We start from the raw sequence: 23,184 nt of genomic DNA, 5'->3' as shown, positions 1-23,184 counted from the left end.
TATGTTCTCATTCAAAAAGAAGCAAAGTATCTTGAGGTAATGCTTTTAAGATGATGGTAAGTGTGGACTTCATTCTGTCTTTGGCCCCTCTCCCATCTGTGCCTGAAATGCTGATTGTAATTGCTGATCAGAAGTCTTGCACTAGGGGCTTTAGAAAAGCTAAGGAAACTTCTGTTGTGGGAAGTAGCAAAACTGTTTTTATAGGATAGGTCAAAGTAAATGGATAAGCACAATGCATGCATAGGTGATACATGGTGGGAATGAACAGCAGCCCTTGCTGTCTGTCATCTTCAGTGTTCTCATTAGTACTTTAACTCTTTCCTGTCTTTTGCTTGTCCTTCCTGCAAGTGCAGTCTTGGTTTTGCTGTTTTTGTGTGTAATTCCTATTTAGATATCAAAAGCAAAGGTAATATCCAGCAGCCTGTCACTTATTTAGTGTTTTGCATGCTACTGGAAAAATGACAAGGTGTGTGGGCAGTACCGTTCAGAATGGTACTTGGAGAACTCTGGTCAATTGCCATGTAAAACTCTTCTTGAAAAATGTTGTGTTTATTGAATTGCGAAAGCAAATGCTGTGTCCACTTCAAGCCTTTTGTTAATATTCCCCATCCACAAGAAGGTATTGGGTACTAATGTGACTGTACTGACCTGGATTCTGCATCTTTTTTTAAAAGGGCCTTGTCAACTTCTTTCTTGTCTGTGGTGATTCATTCTTTAGTTACCTTATTCCCTTAGGCTTATGTGGTTTGCTGACATCTTCTGTGTTTATTCTCCAAATTATTGCTAGAGAAAACATCACTATGTGGTTCAATGAAGATAGCATTTATATTAAAAGGGTGGAAAGGCAAATCATTGAAGTTTGTCACTTTGGTTGTTAATCTACTAAAGATACTCTGTAATGCACAGTGAGCATGTATGCAACTACAGTGTTTGTGTAACCATGAAGATGACATTCCTAGAAGAAATTGGAGTAATACCAGGATCTTTACAATGGGAGTAGAACTGTTCAAGTATGTTCTTTTGATAGTTAGATTAACATAATTAGCAACTGAGGAAATTTAGTAGACCTGTAACTTTTTCTCAGTCTTTTTTACTTTGTGGAAATTTGCAGTGTTCTTGAACAAATCGGTTGTGTTTGATGAAATAGATATTCTGACAAAAGAAGTTGGAATGAAAATAATGCTGTATGCAGTGACAAATTGCATTTAGTAACAGTATCGCTGTCATTGGAATTATGTGCTTCAGTGCTTGAAAATGCTTTCCACTTTTAACATGAAGTCTGAAGCATGGAAAATATCCTAAAAGTATGAGGAGGTATGTATTTAACATTTTATCTCCCTTGGTTATTGCTGTTTTTATACAAAGCCTAACAGTGTAAAACAAAGGAGTAGTTTACTTAAAATCACTAGGTAGTATTGGCGGTAGTGAATCTTGGTTGCATAGGGACCTGCGTTAAAAAAAAGGTTGCTTCATTAGGAAATCTGCATATGCAGACTGACAGAGTGCACGAAAGTAACAGTGCTTCTGGCATATGTAAAAGAAAGGAAGAGAATATTTTAGCTTTTGTATGTAGGTTACCCATGCTCTTGGCAAGCCACTGAAAAATACGTATAATATGTACATTCAGAGACGTGTCTATACTCTTGTACTAGATTTGTTAGACTAAAAATAACTATTTACCTGAATATTGAGATTAAAACTGACTTTATGTGCCTTCTTTTTGTAGGTGGTTTTGCTTTTGTCTATGAAGCTCAAGACCTTGGAAGTGGCAAAGATTATGCTTTAAAGGTAAAACAAATTTACTTCACCACAAGTTTACAAGGTCTGTCTTTTTGCTTGGTGCTTTAGCATGATAGTTAATCCTTTGTGTATGCCACTGAACAAGTCATCAGAATGATGAAGTGGTGTTTTTAGCACACCATACCTGTATTCAGAATGGTCATTAGGGGCCTGCACTTTACATTTAGATGTTGAAGATGGGAGTTGCTCTGTTGGGTACTACTGCTGTTTGTCTTCATTTGGTCTAGAAATTCATGACCCTTCCCAAGCATTCTGTTACATGAGTACAAGGAATTTTTCCTAGTTACCTGTATGGGAATGTTTTCACTCCTCAGAAGCAGATTTAGGCTGCTGGTTAGCCTACTTTTGTACTTACACAGTAAGTTTCCACACTCTTGACTCGTTCATCAAATGTTAATCCTGGCACTTTTCAGAGACACGCCACTGGATTCTTGTTTTCTGAAAGCTTATAATAATCATGTAACAGCTGAAAAACTGAAGTATTATGTAAAGGACAATAAAGTGAAGTAATTTACTTGGTCATATTTTGCTGCAAAAAAATATCATGTCACTTGTTTTTACCACAAAATGGCTTCATTTTTGGGGTGGGGATGTTCTGTGCCTGTACCTATCTTGAGAGAAAGTGGAAAGGGTAGTAGTATGAGAGTTGGGAGAGGTAAGTTGGCATTACACGACCAGTAATTCCTTAGTCTGTGTTTTTACTTTTCATACCGCATCCTACAGTAACAAAACATGACCAAATCCATATAGTATATATGTTCAAAATATCATCTAGAAGTAGCCCTAGTTAAAAATAATAGATGGAAGGTGAACAATTACTGTACATTCTGTGTTTTGTAAAACTGGTACTTTTGTAGCAAATGCTCAGATTGATTCTAGTCTAAATCCAAGCAGATATTGGAAATTGTTACGGTTGATTTTGCTGATGATTACTTGAGTACTGTTGAAAAAAATTGGGCTGCCTAATTTGGAGAAGTTTTGGTTAGAGGAGGTTGAAAGTTCTGTCTAAAGATTTGAGGCAGAAGAATAATTTTTCTTTGTCAGTGCACGGTGCTCAAACTTTAGTGTTTTACACATCACAAAGCTGTCAGAGCAGTTACTTTTTGAGTGTCAAAGTTTACAACTGGTCAGTTATAACTAAACCTGAATAGTACAGGTACCTGCAGAACTGGGTGGTATGTTTATGGCAGTATGTCCAAATGTACAACAAGCCCACTTTGTTTACTGTCCCATCACACTTCCTTAGTTTTTTGATTGTAGCTTATCTTTTGTGGTCTGGAAAAAAAAATCAATGAACTGTTTTTCTCTAAGTTTTAATAACTGTATCTTCTCAATTACTCTTATTTTTTGACAGCGGTTGTTGTCCAATGAAGAAGAAAAGAACAAAGCCATCATTCAGGAAGTTTGTTTTATGGTATCTTTTCTGGAACATATCTTAAAGTTTTGATTTAATTGCCTGCTATCAAATGTTTCTGGGAAATAGAGGACTGCTCTATAGATTCAGTTCTTTCTATGCCCTACAATGCTTAAGAGGACTGACCTTCTGAGGAAGGTCTAGGTTCCTGGTTTGTCCTGAATCTGACACCAACATCCAGCAAGTTGTTAAAAAAATGCAGGAATTCAATGTGTGCAGAAAACTTCTGTAGCTAGTGTAGACTTTATCTAGCCAGAAGTGAAATTCGTATTTCGGCTTTCTTGCAGTCCTCTGACCATGGTAAACAGACCTTTTGACCATTCAGATGATACTTGGATCTTAAGTACACTTCCCTCACATGCACTGGATTTATTGCCTTTTTGATTATTCAGAACTTCTTTTACTCACAACGTTTCTTAATTTCTGCCTCAGATACATCTGGCTTTAAAAAGTAATACTGAATATTAAGGAAGAAATTACAGTAGGATACATGCATCTGTTTTACCAGTTGATGGGGTCAATAGATAGCATACAGACACCAATAGAGAAGATAACCTTGATTTACTGTTCATTTTAAATTAATACAGAAAATAAGGCAATATGCACATACAAATGGATTAGCCTATGATACCCTGATTCAAGCAATAAAACAGATAAGCAAGGCAATGCACGTAGTTACTATGACTCAAGATTAGCTATGGTGAGCAAGAAAGATACATCATCCATTGTCCTAATACGTTACCATCAGCCAGATCTGCAGTCACTGGGGAGCCCCTGTTGCAGGGACAATTTAGAAAGCCTGACCCAGCAATGGGGAAGTCCTACACAGGGCATCCCCTCATAGGTGATGTCTCCAAAGTCACTGCAGGAGGGCCCAGCTTTTATACCAGGGGCCCTCAAACTACGGCCTGTGGGCTGGATACGGCCCCCCAGGGTCCTCAATCCGGCCCCCGGTATTTACAGACACCCCCCCCGCCCCCCCCGCCAGGGGTTGGGGGGGGAAACCAAGCAGCCGCAGATGGCTGCCTGCCACTGCATCCGCGCCGGCCCCTGGTTAAAAAGTGTGAGGACCCCTGTTTTATACTGTTGAATAAACAAGTTCACTTAATATCAAATGTGGAAACACCTGGCTTTACTCCCCTCAGATCCCACCCAAGCCTGGCCAGGGCTCAGGGTGGAACCAAGTGAGTTTCCTTTGTCTACTGGATTTTAACCACCAGTTTCCAAACAAGGCCAACCATTAGTTTCACAGCCTTGTCCCCCTGCCTCTAAGCAAGGAGGGATGCACTGTATCTTCACTAATGATTACATTTTATTGAAGCTACATCTTTCACTAAGCATATTTTGCTAATGATAGGATACCAAAAATTACATATATATATATATATATAAAGTTTGTTTGGCAGGTTCATGTAGAGGTCAACTTTAGCTCAGGGCCTGTTGCTCAGGCCTCAGCACTTCAGCATCAGAAACAAGAAGCAGATGTTTTTCAGTGTTGTTGCTGTCCTTTTTGTCTTCAGTGACGTTAGATGGTAGGGTATAATGTAATCTTGGGGGTATAAAGCAATCTCAGAGTGTTTTAATCCCTGGCTTCAGAAAATTCAGTATTTGCTCCACAGCATCTACTCTGACCCTCAGTTTATTTCAAGAGTCAGTGAGTAGCTGTGGTGTGCTGTTATTTTGTTTTCTACTCTTTAATATTTAGCTTCATTTTAAGTTACTAGGCAAGCCCACTGATACTAAATTAAGCCACTCAAACATCTCTTCCTATGATTAGTGAAATGCTTGGCAAAATCTTAACACTAAACACTGTTCGCTAGAGGTACACTTGCAAAGAACAGACTACCATAGCACTGTATATTTTCTAGCTACGCTGTATCTTGCCAGCAGTAGGGAACCTGAATATTCTTTGGATGTTTTCCACAGCTCAGGCTCATTAAGGCATATGTATGACGTGAACGAGAGTTAACTGTTGCTGACTTTCCAAGATATAATTTTGAAATGAAATTAATTCCTGCAGCTTGGAGTAAAAGGTTGTGAAGAACTGCATAAGATAGAATGACTCCAATGTACTACTTTAATTTGGTGGATCCAGCTTGCCCTTTTTTGTATAGCTTTGCTTTACTTACTGTGTCTTCACTTTTTTCTCTCCAAACTTGGTGAATGCATCTTGTAAATATTGTGTGTTTTTCTCATAGGCATGAGTCTCAGCATATGGCTGAGGTGATGCATATCAGGGACAACACAGAGGCATGTTGTAGTGTTACTTCCACTGGCAGGGTCTGAGATCACTCACATTTTACTCCCCTTTACATATTTAAAAAAGGATACCTTGAATTTTTGAACTGGAAGTGAAACATGGCTAAGGTTTTAGTGTACAGAATTATTACTAATGATGGGAGGATAAGATCCTGGGTCCTTTAGAGCTTTCATTTGTTTTGAACTTTGTTTTGCTTAAATGCTTGCTTTGTAAAGACAGGTGTTGATATAACAGCCCTTTCTTGATCAGCCAACTAAAGAAGCACCTGACAATTAAAAGATCTCTCTTGTACCTAATACCTTGCAGTCATTGTCAAAAGAGAAAAAGAAGTAACTAGGCCTGTTAGTTACTGAAGTCCAGTTTTCTTAGAGAACCTTAATCACAGGGATTTTTTTTTAATGTTTTATGTTGTGTTTTTATTACATTACCTTCAGTGTCTTCCCCTGAAGTATTTTTTTTTTCAGCTGAGGCATGGATTTTTCTGTTCTACTTAGCATTTTAATTACAGCTGTGATGTTTTCTGTGGTTTTAAGCTAACATTTCAAATGACTTGGCTGTGAACTGCTTTATACAGTAGTATCGATAAACTTGGCAGTTGTCTTCCTTGAACGTGTTATCTCCAGAAAAAACTTTCCGGTCACCCCAACATTGTCCAGTTCTGTTCTGCTGCATCTATTGGAAAAGAAGAATCTGATACAGGACAGGGAGAGTTTCTTCTGCTTACAGAGCTGTGTAAAGGTAAACTTTCTTTTCCCAGAGTGCATGTTGTTTCTGACAGCTGTTTTGCACAGGTTTCTTCACAGCTTAGAAGCTTTGAAATCCTCTTAAAGATAGCATAGTTCAGTTCATGAGCTGGAGTTCAGCCGCATCCTTCATAAGATAAAGGATCATGTTCTTTGAGACTACAGTTCAACCTCATCTTAAATATGAGGTGATCATCAAGTTCTTAGTGTTTGAGACTAGACAGAGGAAGGAGGGGAAAGAATACTTCCTTAGAGCACCTTTTCCTTTGGCATTGCAGTTGGTGTGAATTTGCCATTTTCAGAATATTCATCTAATATTACAACTCGAAACTGTAAATCTTCCTTGACAAGAAGTGTTTGTCTATTCATGCCAAGTTTTCAGAATTTGTGGTGTACTGTGTGTGCTTATGTGAACTTCTTTGATTTCCTGCAGGACAGCTGGTGGAATTCTTAAAGAAAGTAGAGTCCAAAGGAGCTATTTCCTGTGACACAGTTTTGAAGATCTTCTATCAGACCTGCAGAGCAGTGCAGCATATGCATAAACAGAAGCCTCCTATTATCCATAGAGATTTAAAGGTATGTTACAATGTTTAAATAAAGGCTGAATTTTTAAACAGCAGAGAGCATGTTTGGCTGAATCAGTGTTAAGACTTGATCGAACAGAGCGGACACCCTTGAGCATAGTGCTTGTGTATTGCCTTGCCAGGACCGCTTGGATGTCACTCACTTGAATTTCCTCACTGCAATACTTGCATCTTTTCAAATGTCTTTTCCTTGTGGTTAGTGCTACTTGTACTCTCTCTGAACATGCTGACAGAAAAGTAGTATATCATGGTTAGCTGGTTGAGTTAGTCTTTAAGTAGTTGACTTTTGATAAAATAACCAGTTAGAACTTGTGAGTTGCAGTTTAGAGGTGAGCACATTGCTAAATAGAAGAGGTAAAGATTTGAAGGAGGAAAGAAATAACATTCTCTGTGAAAGATTACATAGTCTTTAAGAATGTGTAGTAAGCTCTTAGTTTTAGATCTAACAACTTGCATTGCATTTTATGGTTTGTTTTTAACTTGAATTTTAAAGTTTGGTAGGCATAATTCACGATCTATTTTGTTTCTAAATTTTCATTCTGTTGCCTTTACCAAGATTGCTCTGGGGTTATGCTGGAGAAGGTGGTGTTCCCTTAGAAGCTCTGGAGATTTGGAAGGACTTCTATCTGTCTTTGAATTTTGTATTTTGAAGGCAGGGAATTTTGTATTTTGCCCTTTAGAGAAAGGAGCTCTAATCATCAGTGAGTCTCTGCTGTACTACATATACGTTTGAATGTAGTGGAAGGAGTTGGTCTCTGTAAATATAAACAAAATAAGAGAAAGAAGATTTTTATTCCTGAAACAGTGTCTGAAGTTTACATGTCTGTTTCCTGCTTGATGTGATATCAGCTGAATATAAAAAAAAGGAAAACTTGTTTCTTCTTAAGTATGTGTTAGATTACTTTGGGGAGAAGAAAACCAAGCCGCTTTTTAAAAGTAAATACGTGCTAAGTGTTTTCAAGCCTGTTGAAAGCTTTCGTGTTAGGCACTAGTATAGCCTCTTTATATAAAAATAATTTTGATTATGATGCACTTTTTTCCCCTCAGTACCATTGAGCAGGCTTCTAGGTCATGTCAAAGAAATTTTAACCCAGCTGGGATAGAACTTTCTTGGCATTACTTTCTAAAATAAAATCTTTTATTCTTCACTGAAATTCATGTACCCTAGCCCCTAGAAAAGCTCATAGAAAAGATGCATCTCTTCTCTGAAAACAGGGTGGAAAGCTATTTACAAATAAATACACAATTTCTTACATAGCCAGCTCCACAGAAATTGAACTGATGCTGTAATTCATTTTTCTTGTCAAGTAATGCAAGTTCCTGGCAGAAATAAAATACGGGAAAAGGCAGGAATTTGATTGCATGTTGGTTTCATGTTAAAGAGGCTGCAAAGCAAGATCAAATGATAGTTGTTCTGCAGCAGGCAGAGACCTTACTACAACCAGGAGCCAAACAGGGTTCACTTAACTTTGCTATGCTTTCTAGAAGGGTGAACTAAGGTCAGCAGCATAAAAAACTGTAGGTCAGAGTTTTGAGCCAACCTGCAACAAGACCTGAGATGCTAGTGTAGTTTTTGGGGAGGTTAATAGGATGTTCTGAAAACAGGTTTTACAGAAGGGAGTCCAGAGAAGTTGTGGTTTCAGAGGGAAGACAAACTTAGCCCTCTGTGTGGTGTTGCAATGTTACTGATACGCCTCTTAACTTCTACATATTTTCCTGATTTTATCCAGAGGTACAATTTTTTTTCAGCCCTTTGGTGGTTATGACTCCACAATACTTCTGCCTACTTTTACCCTCCCTTTAAGTTTCTTCTGCATTCCATTTAGCAATCCAGGAAGGCTGGATTTTATGAAGTAGAAAAAATTCTGGCAGCGCATGGTCCTCAAATAGCTAGTTTCTGTCTCTGCACAGGGTCACAGCTTTATCTTTCTGGGTGTTGCCCAGCAGCCTACCTCTCTACTAGTACCTTCCTGTTCTGTGTCTGCAGCAGTCCTAACATCCAATCCACTGCAATTAAGCTAACAGTGTTCAGTTTTTATGCATGAAAATATTTGGATCCCAAGACACTGCTTCTACAAGTGGTCTTCTGAAAAACTGGCCTCTTAGGCACTAACAAAACGATTTTTTTTCCCTGGGGTTTATTTTCTGCTCATAGTGGCTTTGGTGCTGCTTTTAAAAAAACTGGCTGTATTGCTACCATATAAATCTACAGCACAGTCTGAAAACTCTCTGGGCTAAAGTGAGTATATTTTTTTTATATATATGCACAAGTGAGTTGGTGTTTAAAAGCATGTGTGTTAGTGTAGAAAAATAAAAATAAAGACATCTTTAATTTGTTATTCTACCTCTTTTTGAAGGTGGAAAACTTGCTTATTAGTAACCAAGGAACAATTAAACTTTGTGACTTCGGTAGTGCTACAACTATAGCTTACTATCCTGACTACAACTGGTCTGCACAAAAGAGAGCACTGGTTGAAGAAGAGGTGAGACTGTTTTTATGTAATTAATATCAACAGTGGATTCATTTAACTGTTGCTCTTAATCTGATACAGATTCATGGGACTTCAAAGGCAACTGAAGATTGTTTCCATTCATAAAGTTTTGGTTTTGTATTTGTGTTGCCAGAGTTTAAACACTGACTGGAGACAATCACAGCTTGTGTTCTGTAGCTGCATATACAAACACTACTTCAACTTGAGCAGTGTCCATTCTGCAATCTCATGTGAAAGCAGAAGGGTTTACTAGAGTTTATTCCGATTGCACTCTTAACAGGAAGTCAAAAATTGGTTATGCCAAAGTGAATCTCACATTCTCATCTGTTTTTCTCAGTTTAATGATATATAAAGAGGTGGCAAGTCTGCTCAGCAGGATTTGAATATGCAGTATTGCAGTGCCTTTAGGACTACAGTGGTGGTGTCAGGCACGCAGTGTAATATTGCAAAGTGCATTTGTTCTTAGAGTTGAGAGTAATGCTGGTAAATCTCATGTATTACATCAACTGGATTCAGACTTTCAAGTATAGCAAAATACAGTCACTTCAAATTGTGTGCAACTTGTGATATCGTAAGTCTTTGTAACCTCTGTTTGTTTTTGAATCCAGCATCCTTAGAGAGCAATCCAACAGTTTCTGGAGAAGAAATGATGGTGTTGTACCACTGTCTTGTATAATCTATGCCAGAAAATGGTAGAAAAGGTCTCTTCAAGGATGCTTGAGAGCATGGCTTAACTCTTTGGATGTGTCTGCACTGTCATTAAATGTGATGAGGAACTGAGAAATACACACTGGAGCATGAATTCACTTCTTGTTTTATTGTTGATTTTTGTTCTTTATATTCATACTGCTTTTTTTCCTTCATGAAGAACTGTCATTTTACTTTGTGCTTTATACTTTGGAAGGACTCTTGAATATCACAGTGTTATTTGAGTACTAAAATCTTTATCTGGCCTCTAAATCAAAGCTATTGTGACTTTTCCAGGATTCAGTTGATGGCTTCTGCCTTGACAAGTATTTCTGTAATCAATTTTCAAAGTTAAGACTGTTTCCGTGGTTGAATGCAGTTAGAACTTATTATGCAAATTGGTTTCAAGCAATTCTGTTTTCTGCAGATCACAAGGAATACAACGCCGATGTACAGAACACCAGAAATGATAGACTTGTATTCAAATTTTCCAATTGGTGAAAAACAGGACATTTGGGTAAGAAATTTTTCTCTTGCTGTATCATAGCTGCTTATGTCATAGTGAAACTGATTTTGCCATCTTCATGTTAATTTGCTTATTAAATAAATAAAAGCACCTTCATAAACATAGAATAGACTATCATGTCAAAATAAAACTTGAATAGTATGAACTGTGTATCTAAGTATTAAAAGAACGAGATGTCATATTTGAGATTTTCTCTCAGATTTAGCTTGACTTCCGCTATGAGAGACATTGCTCAACAAATTTGACATTTAGTAGAGCTGTTGCCTAGTTGGAACTTGCTGCCATAGAGGCAGAATACTTACAGTCCTTAGATTCAGATTCTTGCTTTTCATGTGCTGCCATGAGTGAGACAGCCTGTTGCTGGCTTCAGAATGGTTATGTCTAGGTACTGAATCTAGATAAAATACTGACAGGTAGGAAGGATGAGAATGATGCAGAAATCATTCATGCTTTGTGTAGGGAGCATGATAAGCTGTTAACATTCACTAAAAAATCTGTAGCTACAATTAAAGGTAAATATTTAAATCTTCAATTGTACCTTTTTCCAGTTGTGTAACACTGTAATAGTACAGAGGTACTGCCCAGTGACTTTGTGGTTAGGGACTTTGTTTATTGCATATTTTTCATACAGGCAGGTGTCAAGATGTTCAGCTGTTGTCTGCATTGGGAGCGTGTCAAAAGACAAATACTGGTGCTTTAAAAGTTTTTGTTAGGAATCACAGAACTTCATTCAGTTTAGTTACAAGATGTTGTGGAAACTCTTATTCCACTACAAAAGCTGTTAGCGGTTTTCTTCTGATATGTGAAGAAGCACCAGGAAAAATACATTTTTCTGTCCATTTGGCTGCTTTGCATGTGTTAAATGCTGGCAGTCTGAGCCAATATTACATCCAGTTAAACACAATGCTACAAATGCACTTAACAAAAACCACACGTGGAAGAGCAGTTTGCAGTTTATTTTTTGTTTAAAGGACTCTGTATCCATTAGAATTAACATAGTGGTTGTCTCCTGCTGTATCTTTGGAAGAGCTGTTCCATCTACCATGCCTTTATTGGAACATGTTGTTCTGTGTTTTTTCCTTTGCACTCTGGGTTCAGTGAAAACATGCAAAGTATTTGGCAATAGAATATGGCGCTGTCTCAGGAAGCATCACTGGTTGTGTGGTTTGTGATTAGGATAAACAAAGTAGTTTTCAAGAAGAGAGCAGTTAGGGTGAGTAACACTCATGGTTGTAAGGCCTGTGTGCTTGCCACTGTGTGGGCTTGAAAGCATAAAGGAGATAGAAATACCTTTCTTAGAACAGTGACATAGATGAAACGTTAGTTATCAACCACATAGATGCCACTGTGGGAATGTGGTTAGATAGTGGTTGTAAGAGCAGAGGTCCTTAGGCTCGTCAGCTGCTTTCTGTACACTTCCTACCTAAGTCTAGAGATCTTCAGAAAATAAACACTAAACTCAAATAACTTTAGTTCCATTTTTTCCAAATTAATGTGGTTTCTGAAGTTCTGTGGAACTGAAATTCAACTGAATTTCACTAAAATGACAGGCTTTACCTTGGCATGAAGATTCTTCTTCATTGACATTGTCTTTTGGCTTGAAAGGCCTTTTGTGTACTCCCACTCTTGCACTTCTTTGCTTTTTCAGAAATTTGTGCTTTGGAATAATTTCAGCGTGTGTTAATTTCAAAGTTAGGTTATCCTTATCAATATCTGGTAAAAAATTGTTCTGATCAGTGTGAGACACCTTGCAGGTTTCAATTCTGCAGGAGCCGAATGATCTCTTTAGATTTCATGTAGTTTAATTCTATGCAGAAAGTACTTTGCTGTAATACCTGTGTGTCATCCTGCAGCTATACTGTAGAATTCCTCATCATTTGAAGTGTGCTCATTATTGCCTGAAGCTGGTCAGTGGAAAAATAACAAAATTTTGATTTGTTTCAAGCACCCCTGCCAACGCCAAACATTACTAGAACCACACACACCCCCCCAACCCCACTGTCCCCTTAAGGAAAGGTTAAATTAGCTGCTCATGAAGGCCCAGCAGCAGGTCAAAAAGTAATTCCTAGTTATGTTTGGTCACTCTGTCATGCTGCTTTTCTATGTGCTGGCACGTGAGTGTCAGACTGATCCAGGTAGCTTCTGTAGATGGACTACAGTAGATGTATAGATGCAGCTTTTGAGCAACATCTACAGATAATGGGCCCTTCTCTTAAGTGTATTGGTGCTGAGGCTATGTGCATGATGGTGGCTTTGAGAAATTGCCTTGCTGCAACTGGAATTGCCTTTTAGCCACATGGAATCGCAACTGGTGTTTAAAATATTCTAAATGTATCACTGTTACAGTCCTAAATTACAGATAAAGCTGATGGAATGAAAAACATTCTCTAGCAATTAAACTAAAGATAAAATCTAAGTGGTCTTTTCACTTCCTGTGTGCTCAACTGATTGCCCTTGTGCTTTCCTCTGTGGCTGCTGTCTTCTGATGTGCATGGTGCGCAGGGAGTAGTTTCATTCCTCCCAACTAAATTATGATCTGCTTTACATACTTGTAAACAGGCATTTCTGTAACAGAGTAGGTGGTATTTCCTGTACTCCCCTGCTGGATTTTAATTAATGTGGACTATATGATGCCTCAGTGTATACGCTACGGAGAGCTTTTTGTCAACAGACTGACAAAATAGACTTGCTATACAATAATACAGAATTAATATATACAGTTTATTTCTGGCCTTGGATTGAGAGACTTGGTAAGTGTTCTGGAGTAACTAAATCTTAAATCTTTGAGACTTTAATAACATTCAAATCTTTGAAACTGTTCTTGGGATAAATTGACAGCCAAGGACAGTTGGAGGTGGTCCATGTAGAGGACTGGAGATAGTGAGCAGATTGCTTAACTAACATATTCACTGGCTTTTTTTATTTGTGGGTGCTGTAGAAGCCCATATGGTCAAGCAGCTAAGACAGGGTTCAGCATAAACTTTGAGGAGGAATTTTCTATTCTGTTGTGCAGACATTTTCTTGGAGGTATTGGATGTTTTATTGTTAAACTTTTACAGGTCAGATGGAGATGGTTATACTACAATAGTGTATCTCTGCCAGTATATTTAATATGTTAATTTATATGAAAAATATATATATAAACTTAAGTAACAGATGAGATTATCCTAATTAATCTGTAACACCTGAACTATTCACAGATTAGAGTTCAAACTGACTTCTAGCTTTGGTGGCTGTTCCCTTGTCAGGTTGCACAGGTCTTGGGTTTGGGCATACCAAGGAATTTCAGAGCTCCCAGAAAGTGGTAGTCCCAGTTCTGTGATTTTTGAGGCTTGTATGAACTTGTCTGAAAATGATCTTAAATTTTGTACAAGAATTGAATAGTCTTCTGACTGTAGGGAATAAAGGGGCTGTCAGTTCAGGCTTATTTTCTTCAAATCTTTACGAAAGCAAGTCTTTTAGAGATGATGTTGTCACCCTAGTGTCACTTAAACTGATTTATACTGAAATGTTTACTTAGTTGGTGGATTGCATAGCAGAATGCATCTGAGTTAGAAACACAAAAGACCAAATTCTGTCCCCACAAATAATATTAGTCTTCTTGAAGCACAGGATGAAGATATGAAATAAAACTTCTGAGACTTTTTGTAAGAAAAATCCTGGTCCTGAACATGTTCAGTGTTGTAAGACTAGTAATTTTTTCTATAGTGAGAAATTCATAAAATGGATTTTTAGAGGCAGGAATAGAAGAATCCCTGAACCTGAAAACCCCACAAACCTATTTAGTAGCAGCTGCTTGGAGTTCTCTAATTGACATGCCAAACAAATGAATGTTTCACTAAGTGTTCTGTCCTCAGAGAAACATCAATACTAATTATTTCTAAAAGCCTACGAAGCTGATCTCTAAAGCACTGGTAGTATACATAGAGTTGCATGAATCAGCAGTTGGTGGAAAACTGTGATTTGCAGGCAGTATTAGGAAGCTTAATCAATTTCATAGTCTAAAATTCTGCTTTAAATATCATTGCCTGAATTAAACACAGCACAAACAAGAAGAAGAACGAGCCAGTGGGTTCATGAATCAGAAAATTTGCATTTATAAACTCTGTTCATTCTGTGATAAGTTTCACAGAAAGAAGGTGGATGCTGCAGAGCTCCTTTTGTCCATGGCTGTGGAGACCTACCAGCTTCCTGTAGGACCACGATGCTATCTGTCATGGGACACAACATAAGGTGTAGAGAGGTACAGGATAAGGTGTTTCTTAATCCTTGGGGTTGTGTAGTCTGGAGGAAAGGAGATTGAGGGGAGACCTTGTTGCTCTCTACAGCTGCCTTTCAGGCAGTTGTAGGCAAGTGGGGTAGGTATCTTCTCCCAGGTAACAAGCGACAGGACAGAAGGAAACAGCCTCAGGTTGTGCCAGGGGAAATTCAAATTGCTTATTACGGTAGCATTGGAACAGGCTGCCCAGGGAAGTGCTGAGTCTCCATCCTTTGAGGTATTTAAGATACGTGTAGATGTTGCATTTAGGGACCTGGTTTAGTGATGGACTTGGCAGTTAATAGCTGAACTCTATCTTAAGGGTTTTTTTTCAGCCTAAATAATTTCATGATTCTATGAAATGTTTCTGCCTTTATCTCTGTGTAGGCTCTGGGTTGTATCCTGTACTTGCTGTGCTTTAGGCAACATCCATTCGAAGATGGAGCGAAGCTTCGCATAGTGAATGGGAAATATGTCTTCCCACAAAATGACACCCGCTATTCTGTGTTTCATGATCTCATTCGTAAGTTTATAGTCTTATTTAATTTGATATCTTTATGCATAGATCTCATTATTGACAATGTTGTGTTATTGATACTTAAATGTTATTGACCTGTTATAGTGAAAAAGGTTAACTTCAACAACCTCATGTTCTATTAAAAATTTTAATCCATTATCTCTAAATCTGGGAATTGTAAGTGAAACTTTTGGTTGTTTTAGTGCTGTGGCTTGTCTTGATTAGGATCTGAATTAGTCCGTAGGAGCAACTAGTGTTTTGATATAGTTTCCTTGAATTTGCTTTAGAACTATTTTCTTTAAATTTCAAATAGATAACTGGAAAATTTAATTACAGTGCCAGAAATATGTCTCCAGCTCCAACAGTATTGGATATAAAGTTACTTTTGAGGTTGTTCATTGACTGATCCTAAAGTATATTGTTAGAAATACTCTGAGTCCTAAACTGTTGGAAGAAGGGTTCACCGGAGTCAAGAGACGCTCAATATGAGTTATGCATCTTGCTCAACTTTATTAGTTTCTAGCACTACTTACATAGAACTGATACACATGCATATTCCTAAAGCAGAAATATAATTGATTATTAGCCTCTAAGCGCGCGCGGTTCTCACACCCCTAATTATCATGACTAAAATAAGCATTCTGTCCATGTAGGTAATTGTGTTGCTGTGCTTCAGCCTTGTAGTTTGTTACTCCCTATTTTCCCATACCCATACCCATCTTTCTTGGCCCTGCACCTGCTTTCCCAGCAGCTGTAGCTTGTTACAGCCACGGCCTGTTGGCACAACGTAATGACTTGGTCCCCGGATTCAAGAACAGCTCCAGGCCACCTTTCTTGTTGTCTTCAGCACAGCAACTTCAGTACAATTCTGATTACAGGCCTATTCTAATACCAGGCCTGGATTGTGCAAATCTTCAGAGATTCTAAGGCCACGCTTCTGCAGCCATTCTTCTACACTAAATGATGTTTTTTCATGGATACCTGTTACGGCAATGATACTTTGATATAGATGTAGCAATTCCTCCACTCTGTTCATGTGTTTGATTGCTTATTGCACTGGAGCGCATTGAAGAAATTATTATGTATGGGAGAAAAGTTCTGAAGGGTTTCTGTTACATTGTCTGAATCTCCTTTTTTAGGATCCACTTTAAAGGTGAACCCAGAGGAGAGACTGTCAATCACTGAACTTGTGAATCAACTGCAGGAGATTGCAGCAGCTAGGAATGTGAATCCTAAATCCCCCATCACAGAGGTAAAGATGTCTTATAAGGAGTATTATTGATTAGGCCTCCTTTCTCTCCTTTCTTATCTAGTGAGTGTGAGTTTAGTAACATGTCAGAGCAGATCCCCTGTTCCTTAGTCTTCTGTAAACTTCACGCTCATTTGTTTTGGAATTCAACTGTGAATTGATCTGTATCACTTGTAGAATCTTTGAAAATATGCCTTTTAAAGCACAGAACTTGCATGACATCAAAGCAAACTAGTTGTTCTTACTTCTTGTTGAAAAACTTCTCATATACTGGGTCATTCTTTGGTGTGCAAGTTCTGTGTGACACGCTGCATTCAATCATAATGAACTTGCACAGAAAAATCTAGTATATGAAGACCATGCCTATAGGAACTCGAAACCCACTTAGGTGTCTTCTGTTTGATATTTAATTTGCACAACACTGCAAGTTAATCTATTAGTGTTTCTTAACTTCCTGGTTTCTGCTGAGGTTCAGCTTGCTTGTTCTCACCAAGAAGTAGTAAATTACAAAGCATAAGAAGTTGGCTGAATTGGCCAGAAAATACTCACTGTGAATATTAATGTTCTCAGCTCCTGGAACAGAATGGAGGCTATGGAAACAATGCTCAGCCTCGGACATCAGTGACCTCCATTTCACAGAGCTCCAAGCCTGCAGGACAGCTCAACAACATGTACAATGCAGGTGAGTGCAGTAAAAGACATCATCTTTGTAAATGTGTATCTTCTATGTGAAAAAAAAAAAATTTGAGGATTTTAGACATTTTGCACAAGTACTAGCTATTTTGCATTTATATCATTGTTTCTAACCTTGTTTTAATTTTTTTGCAGGGTTTGGTTGTACATAGATACATGCATATCTGAATTTCTCAATTTCATTGCTGGGCAAGTTAAAATCTGGTTTCCTATGTAAAATTGAAACTAAAATGCATTATCGACCTGTAGATGTGGGAGAGTTGAAATAAGTGAGCTAAAACTTGATGGAGGTGGTGGATACAATAAGCAATAATGTTCTTAAGAACAAAAGCTATAGAGAAAGTAGTCTTCAGGTTATGACAAACCAACAAAAACGCCTTATTTTAAATCCAAAACTTCCAGTTCAGTGAGGCGTTGATACTTGTAAGTGTCTTGTTTAAAGAGAATTTGAGAGTTTACATTTCTCTTTAAAAAAAATAAATCTTATTGCTGTGTCTTAACTGAAACCATGTTACTTTGTGGCAGAAGTTACTGAAATCACTACATATCCTGAGTTTGTGCACAATATTGGTTCTTCGGTGTAAGAAAATGACAGTTGTCTTTGTTTTCTAATAAATGCTACTTAACATCAGATAGGTTAAAACTTAAAGATAGTAGCCATTCTGTGGCTTTTGGTATAACTGTATGCTAAAACAGGCTTGGTGTCTAACAGTCGAGGTAGTCCAGGAAAGAAACAGAAGCAGTTGTAGGGATTTTGGTTATGGACCACAGTAGTTCATTAATGCTAAGTAGTCATGGACCTGACATGTATTTCTTTGAGCCTGCAGAAAGCCTGTATAAGGAAAAAATTACTCTGTAAGCATCGGGGATCTACCCCTCTCTTCTCCTCTCTCCCCTGCCAAAAAGATTTGTGACCCCTTGCAATAGTTTGAAGTTCATCCGATAGAGTGATCAAAGACTAAAGCTATTGAGGCTGTCAGACATGAGCCTTTAGGAAGCGACAAAACTAAAAGGGAAAAAGCAACAGCCTAAACTCAGTTTGTTGGCTATCGAGTCAGTACTTTCTGTACATAGCTGGTACTGCTTTGAGCCCAGCTAATTATGGGAGGATTGTGCAGGGAGGACTTCAGAAGATGGTTGCACCGTAGGACATCAGCGGTGAGAAGGTGTGGTTTCATCTAAGAAAACTGTAAAATGGTAGTTTGAGTAGCAGTAATAAATTGAGTCAACCAAAATATGTCTCTAGAAAGACAATTGAAGGCTGATATACCTATTCTGTAAAAATAGGTATTCTACACTTCATTTAGGTGAAAATACCTGCACTTCATTTAAAATAAAAAAAGAAAATTAGAAGCTTGATAAGCTTATTTACATCTGATTTTTTCTTAAAAGGCAATTTCTGCACGCATCTTAATATATATTAATGTAGACCATTTCAATTAAGTAAAAGGTACTGAGGGAATATTTCATACTGTATTCAACTTTCCTTCCAGCTTGATTTTTTTTCTTGATACTACTTGTGCTGAATTGCCAATGAGACAAAGGATATTAATGTTCCAGGGAAACTTTTAAAATTGGTTAATATTTGTTGCAGTAATGTTATCGGTGTATCAGTTCCTGTGGAAGAATCCAGCTTCCTAATAGGATTATAGTCAAAAGACTGTCTGGCCATCTGTTTTGTACAAGAATAAGTACTGTTGTATACGGTCATATTAATAGGGATGTTATGCTGGGGTGCTATGCTAGCTGGGATGTTGTGCTTCAGAAGTAAACTTAATTATACCAGCTGCTTTTGAAGTCCTGCATTAAATCATTAAACTGCGTCAGCTGGGGGTGCCTGAGTGCATTTGCTAATAATAAGCTGCACTTTAAGAGACTAATGCTAAAAAAAATACAGTATTTTGCTTCACTGGCAATATGAAATAAATGCTTGACTTTAAGAAATTATTTACTTTGTTTTCTTTTAAATGCAGACAGTTTATTAAAAATGTGTTAGTAGTTTGCTGGTACCTCCTGACCACAGGAGGTATTGTTTTTTGCATAGGTCATAATGAAGGCGAGCTTCAGAACTGTGAGCCTTACAGCAAGGCATAGGCTGTATGTGCATTCACTTCCAGCTTTGTAGGCAACTTGCTTTAGTATGGAGCCCGTTCCAGGATATGACTTAAAGTACAATTATTTTTATTCAACTACTCTAGGCCTGACCGTTGCGGAATGTGACCAGACTTATGGAGGGTTCTTTGATATTCTGAGGGGTGGAACAGAGCGATTTTTCACTAATATTAAGGATACATCTTCTAAAGTTATCCAGTCTGTGGCCAAGTGAGTAAAAAACCAAAAACCAAGTTCTGCTGGTAAGATTTCTAAATGAAGGGTCAGGAGCTTACTACAGAAGTGATAAGATTCAGCATACTTTTCCAAGTATGAGCTCTAGTAGCTAGCCCAAAGATACTATGAATTATATTAATACAAAAGTTACTATAGCAGTCATATACTAGAAATGAGAATGGGTGCAAAAGCCTGTCCATTAGTACTAATTTCCCTGCTGTATTTTAGATACTGAAAGCTGGGGAGAGATACGAGCAGGTGGGGCTGGAGCAGGGTGGAGAGGTGTGGAACAGGACTATCATGATTCAAAATGAATGAATTGAATTAGTAGATAGGGCCTCCATAAATAAGAGAGGAAATAAGAAAGATGGAGTGGTGAAAGGTACAAATAAAGGGAATGGAGGTGAGAAGAAAAACTGCGGGGAAATACTGTATGAGCTCTTTTGGTTAGTTTTCAGGTCGAATCCTGTGCCCTCAAGGCAGAGGATCTGCACTGTATTGCATAGAACAATACTCTCCTGTTTTGATGTATGTGTACTCGCATACCTAGTGTGTGATTATTTTTTTCTAATCAGACTTGCAGTCCCATTCCAAATGTTCTAGTACCTCTGTATGATCAATATTGATCAATATGTATGATTTATAAATTTTTAATAATAAAATTTTACGCAGTGTAAAACATTTTTCTTCATTCTAGGAAGAGCAGGTAAGTCACTACTGAATACCTCCTAAGGAATACTGAACCTTATCCATCACTGTAGTATTTGGGGCCCTTTAATTGGGATACTACACTATGGTTTCTGAAATCTATTGCTTGCATTGTGTTTTTCTGTGACTGAATATAATTTGTTCATAATGCTGCTCTAAAATGTTTGTAATGGTCATATAAGTTAGACCTGTAGATCTTGCACCTCTGTAGCAACTTCAAGTGCATTTTTAGGGGTTTGCTCTTACACTTAAGTCTGTTTAAATTTCCTATGCTTGGCTTAGAAAGGCCAGGTCCTGTATTTTTTTTAAAGGCTGTGCAGCTTTGGTTTGTCCTTAAGCTTTCTACAGAGGCAACTGGCACAGTAGCATCAAACTTTTCACTCTGTGGAAACCACACTAAACCACACTGACTCAAGAGAAAACAGGGAGGTGTACAAGGGGAGTGAACTTTTGCATGATGAAAAATGGTGACTTGTTAACAGCTTAGCAGAACTGTAGGAATTCCATGTATGAAGTAACATGATGAGCTACAACTTTTAAGCAACTACTCTCCATTTTATTTCTTTGACTGTGCTGTCTTGCAGGCTTCTGTTCTTTACCTTCTTGTACCTGCTACCTTCTGTGGAACTGGTCTTCAGTCCTACTTCTGTTCCTTTTGTGGTATCTTGTTAAATGAAATTTACTGTGTGGTAAAAACATGGAAATATTCTGCAGATTCCTTGCCTTTGACAGCTCTACTATTTATAAACTCAAAGGTACTTAAATTCTTTGTCTTAAATTCTGCCGGTTTTGCTTAGATTTGAGGCTCACAGTGGAGAAATTACTTTTCATCCTTTGGGACAGATAACATTTAAATTCTTCTCTACCTTTGACAGTTGTAAGCCCTGCTCTCCCATGCCTGTGTTCCTCTTTTAGTTCTTACTCTGATACTGTATTTTGATTGTGCACTATGTGCTTCTGAAGTATTCCTATACTTCACATTCTTGTGCTCTTGTCTTCACATGACTTTCTGGATTATTGTGCCTCCATCAGTCAGTTACGTGTGAAGAAGTTTCCTCTTCCCACTCTTGCAAGCGGTTGCTTCCTTAAAGGACACTGGAAGTTTAATTGCTTTTTTAAATTTAATCTTGTGCCATTTTCCCCATACTTTCGTAGTGGTGGATTAGGACTGTCTAAAATTGACTTTTTAATATGGAATGGTTTACTTTTTGCCTGCACCTTATTTTTATTTCTCTTGCCTAACAGGGGTGTGTGGGTTTTTGGTCTGTGTGGTTTCCTTTGGTTCCGTAGTAAGTGTAGCGTGCAAAGAATAAAATGGTAACTGTACATCCAGATACATCTGCAGAGATCATGTGGCAGCTTCTGAAGTATGGGACAGTGAGTATTTGCTGTCTGAAAAGATGCGGTTCAGTTCACATGCTCTTCTCTGCAATTGTTTGCTTAGATTATAGTAACTGCCCCAAATAAGTCTTGCGTCTGTCTTGAAGTTTCTACTATGATACTTCTGAATTTCTAGTTGGTGTTCTGCAGCTTAACTATATGCTTGGCATTTGAGTTAGAATCTTTTTTGGCAAAGATGGGAAAGTATGATTGAGATGGAACTTGAGTCTCTAGAGTCCTGCACAGAGCCCTGTAGCAGGATCAGGTATGCCTTAAATTTGTATGGAACGTAAGGAACTGCTAGAATCCTCTATGCTGCTTCAAACTTTCTGGCGTGACTGTTTCCTTTGTGGTAGCGGTTGAGCCTCTGTCAGGAATGCAAGTACTGTTGGAGACAGTTCATGTCTTGTGGAACTTATCAAATATTAGTCAAAGAAAAGCTCATTACTTTTACATCTTGTTTGTATTAATTAGTCATGTGGATATTCGCTAGAACTGACCAGGTTTTGGTTTGTACCTCTTAATGGCTTGAGAGTATTGTAATACCCGAATTTGATCAAAGAACCACAGGGCTTTTCCAGCTGATGGGGAAAATAGCACTTCCATGGGCTGTGATGGATTGACAGAGGATTGTCAGTGTGTGTTAAGTCCCAAGATTCATCATGAAGAGATCAGTCCCTCACCAGATGTTTTGGATTAAGCTGATTAAATAAGGGTTTGTATTCAAGTGACTTGTGCACATCATCTCTGACAGGGTATGTGAAACTCAGATTTTTGTTTAAATGGAGGACCTTCTGTCTTCATACAACTGCCTTTTTGTATTCTTGTGTTATCTGAGTAAATTTAGTTGTTTGGTTGGGGAGTGAAAGAAAAGGAGGGAACACACCAAGTACATAATTATGCTAATAAGAACCAGTTACTTCACTACTTAATTTCCAGATAATACTTAATCAATACCGAAAGAGAAACTGTCCACTTGTAATTTGCCAATATTCTTCAGTGGCTCTTTGTTCTGTAATTTTCATTCCTTGATAAGTCCGTCTTGTATTTTGAATCTTAACTGTATTTAACAGTTCACTGAAATGGCAAAACATGAATTAATGTAAGCAATACTTAATGATATATATTTAATGTAATAGTTAAGGTAGCCTCAGGTCTTTAGCATTTAACATTCACCAAGCTGCTGAGAGTCCCACCACTGGGCTTGTGCATTCTTAAATTATTTATGCTTTAACCAATTCAAGTGTTAATGCTTTTGTTCACATCTACAATAGGACATAGCTTTTTCTGTTATAGTCATTCTCTGCCTTTGCAAACTTGTGCTGTGGCTACAGCTGATACCATCAGGGATGTGAGAATATTTCTTTACTGTTGTACTCTTGACTGCCTTTCCAAGATTCTTCAACCAACACGAGAAGCAGGCATTCTCTTCCTTGTCATGCATTTTCCTCGCCACACTTAAGCACTTCTTGTGTTGGAGTCATCTCATTAGGCAGGCTCCCTGTTTCCTACTTACTGTTGCTTTTCTGAATTGTGGAGTTATTT

The 23,184-nt window shown here is 37.9% G+C and overlaps 1 protein-coding gene across 2 annotated transcripts in view; it reads left to right on the top strand.

The window, feature by feature from the left end:
• GAK (cyclin G associated kinase) overlaps positions 1-23,184 on the top strand; it is a 77,201-nt gene that overhangs the window by 9,473 nt on the left and 44,544 nt on the right. For both annotated transcript variants that reach the window (XM_040579368.1, XM_040579367.1), the window contains exons 2-11: positions 1,727-1,788; positions 3,155-3,214; positions 6,098-6,212; positions 6,651-6,793; positions 9,159-9,284; positions 10,408-10,497; positions 15,152-15,287; positions 16,421-16,533; positions 17,101-17,212; positions 19,422-19,545. In XM_040579368.1, coding sequence (XP_040435302.1) covers positions 1,727-1,788; positions 3,155-3,214; positions 6,098-6,212; positions 6,651-6,793; positions 9,159-9,284; positions 10,408-10,497; positions 15,152-15,287; positions 16,421-16,533; positions 17,101-17,212; positions 19,422-19,545 — 1,081 coding nt within the window. The remainder of the gene's footprint in view (positions 1-1,726; positions 1,789-3,154; positions 3,215-6,097; positions 6,213-6,650; positions 6,794-9,158; positions 9,285-10,407; positions 10,498-15,151; positions 15,288-16,420; positions 16,534-17,100; positions 17,213-19,421; positions 19,546-23,184) is intronic.

Source organism: Falco naumanni, chromosome Z, assembly GCF_017639655.2.
Source record: "Falco naumanni isolate bFalNau1 chromosome Z, bFalNau1.pat, whole genome shotgun sequence".
Taxonomy (NCBI): Eukaryota; Metazoa; Chordata; class Aves; order Falconiformes; family Falconidae; genus Falco; species Falco naumanni.
Note: the sequence above shows the minus strand (reverse complement) of the source record. Positions and strands in the feature narration are given on the sequence as shown.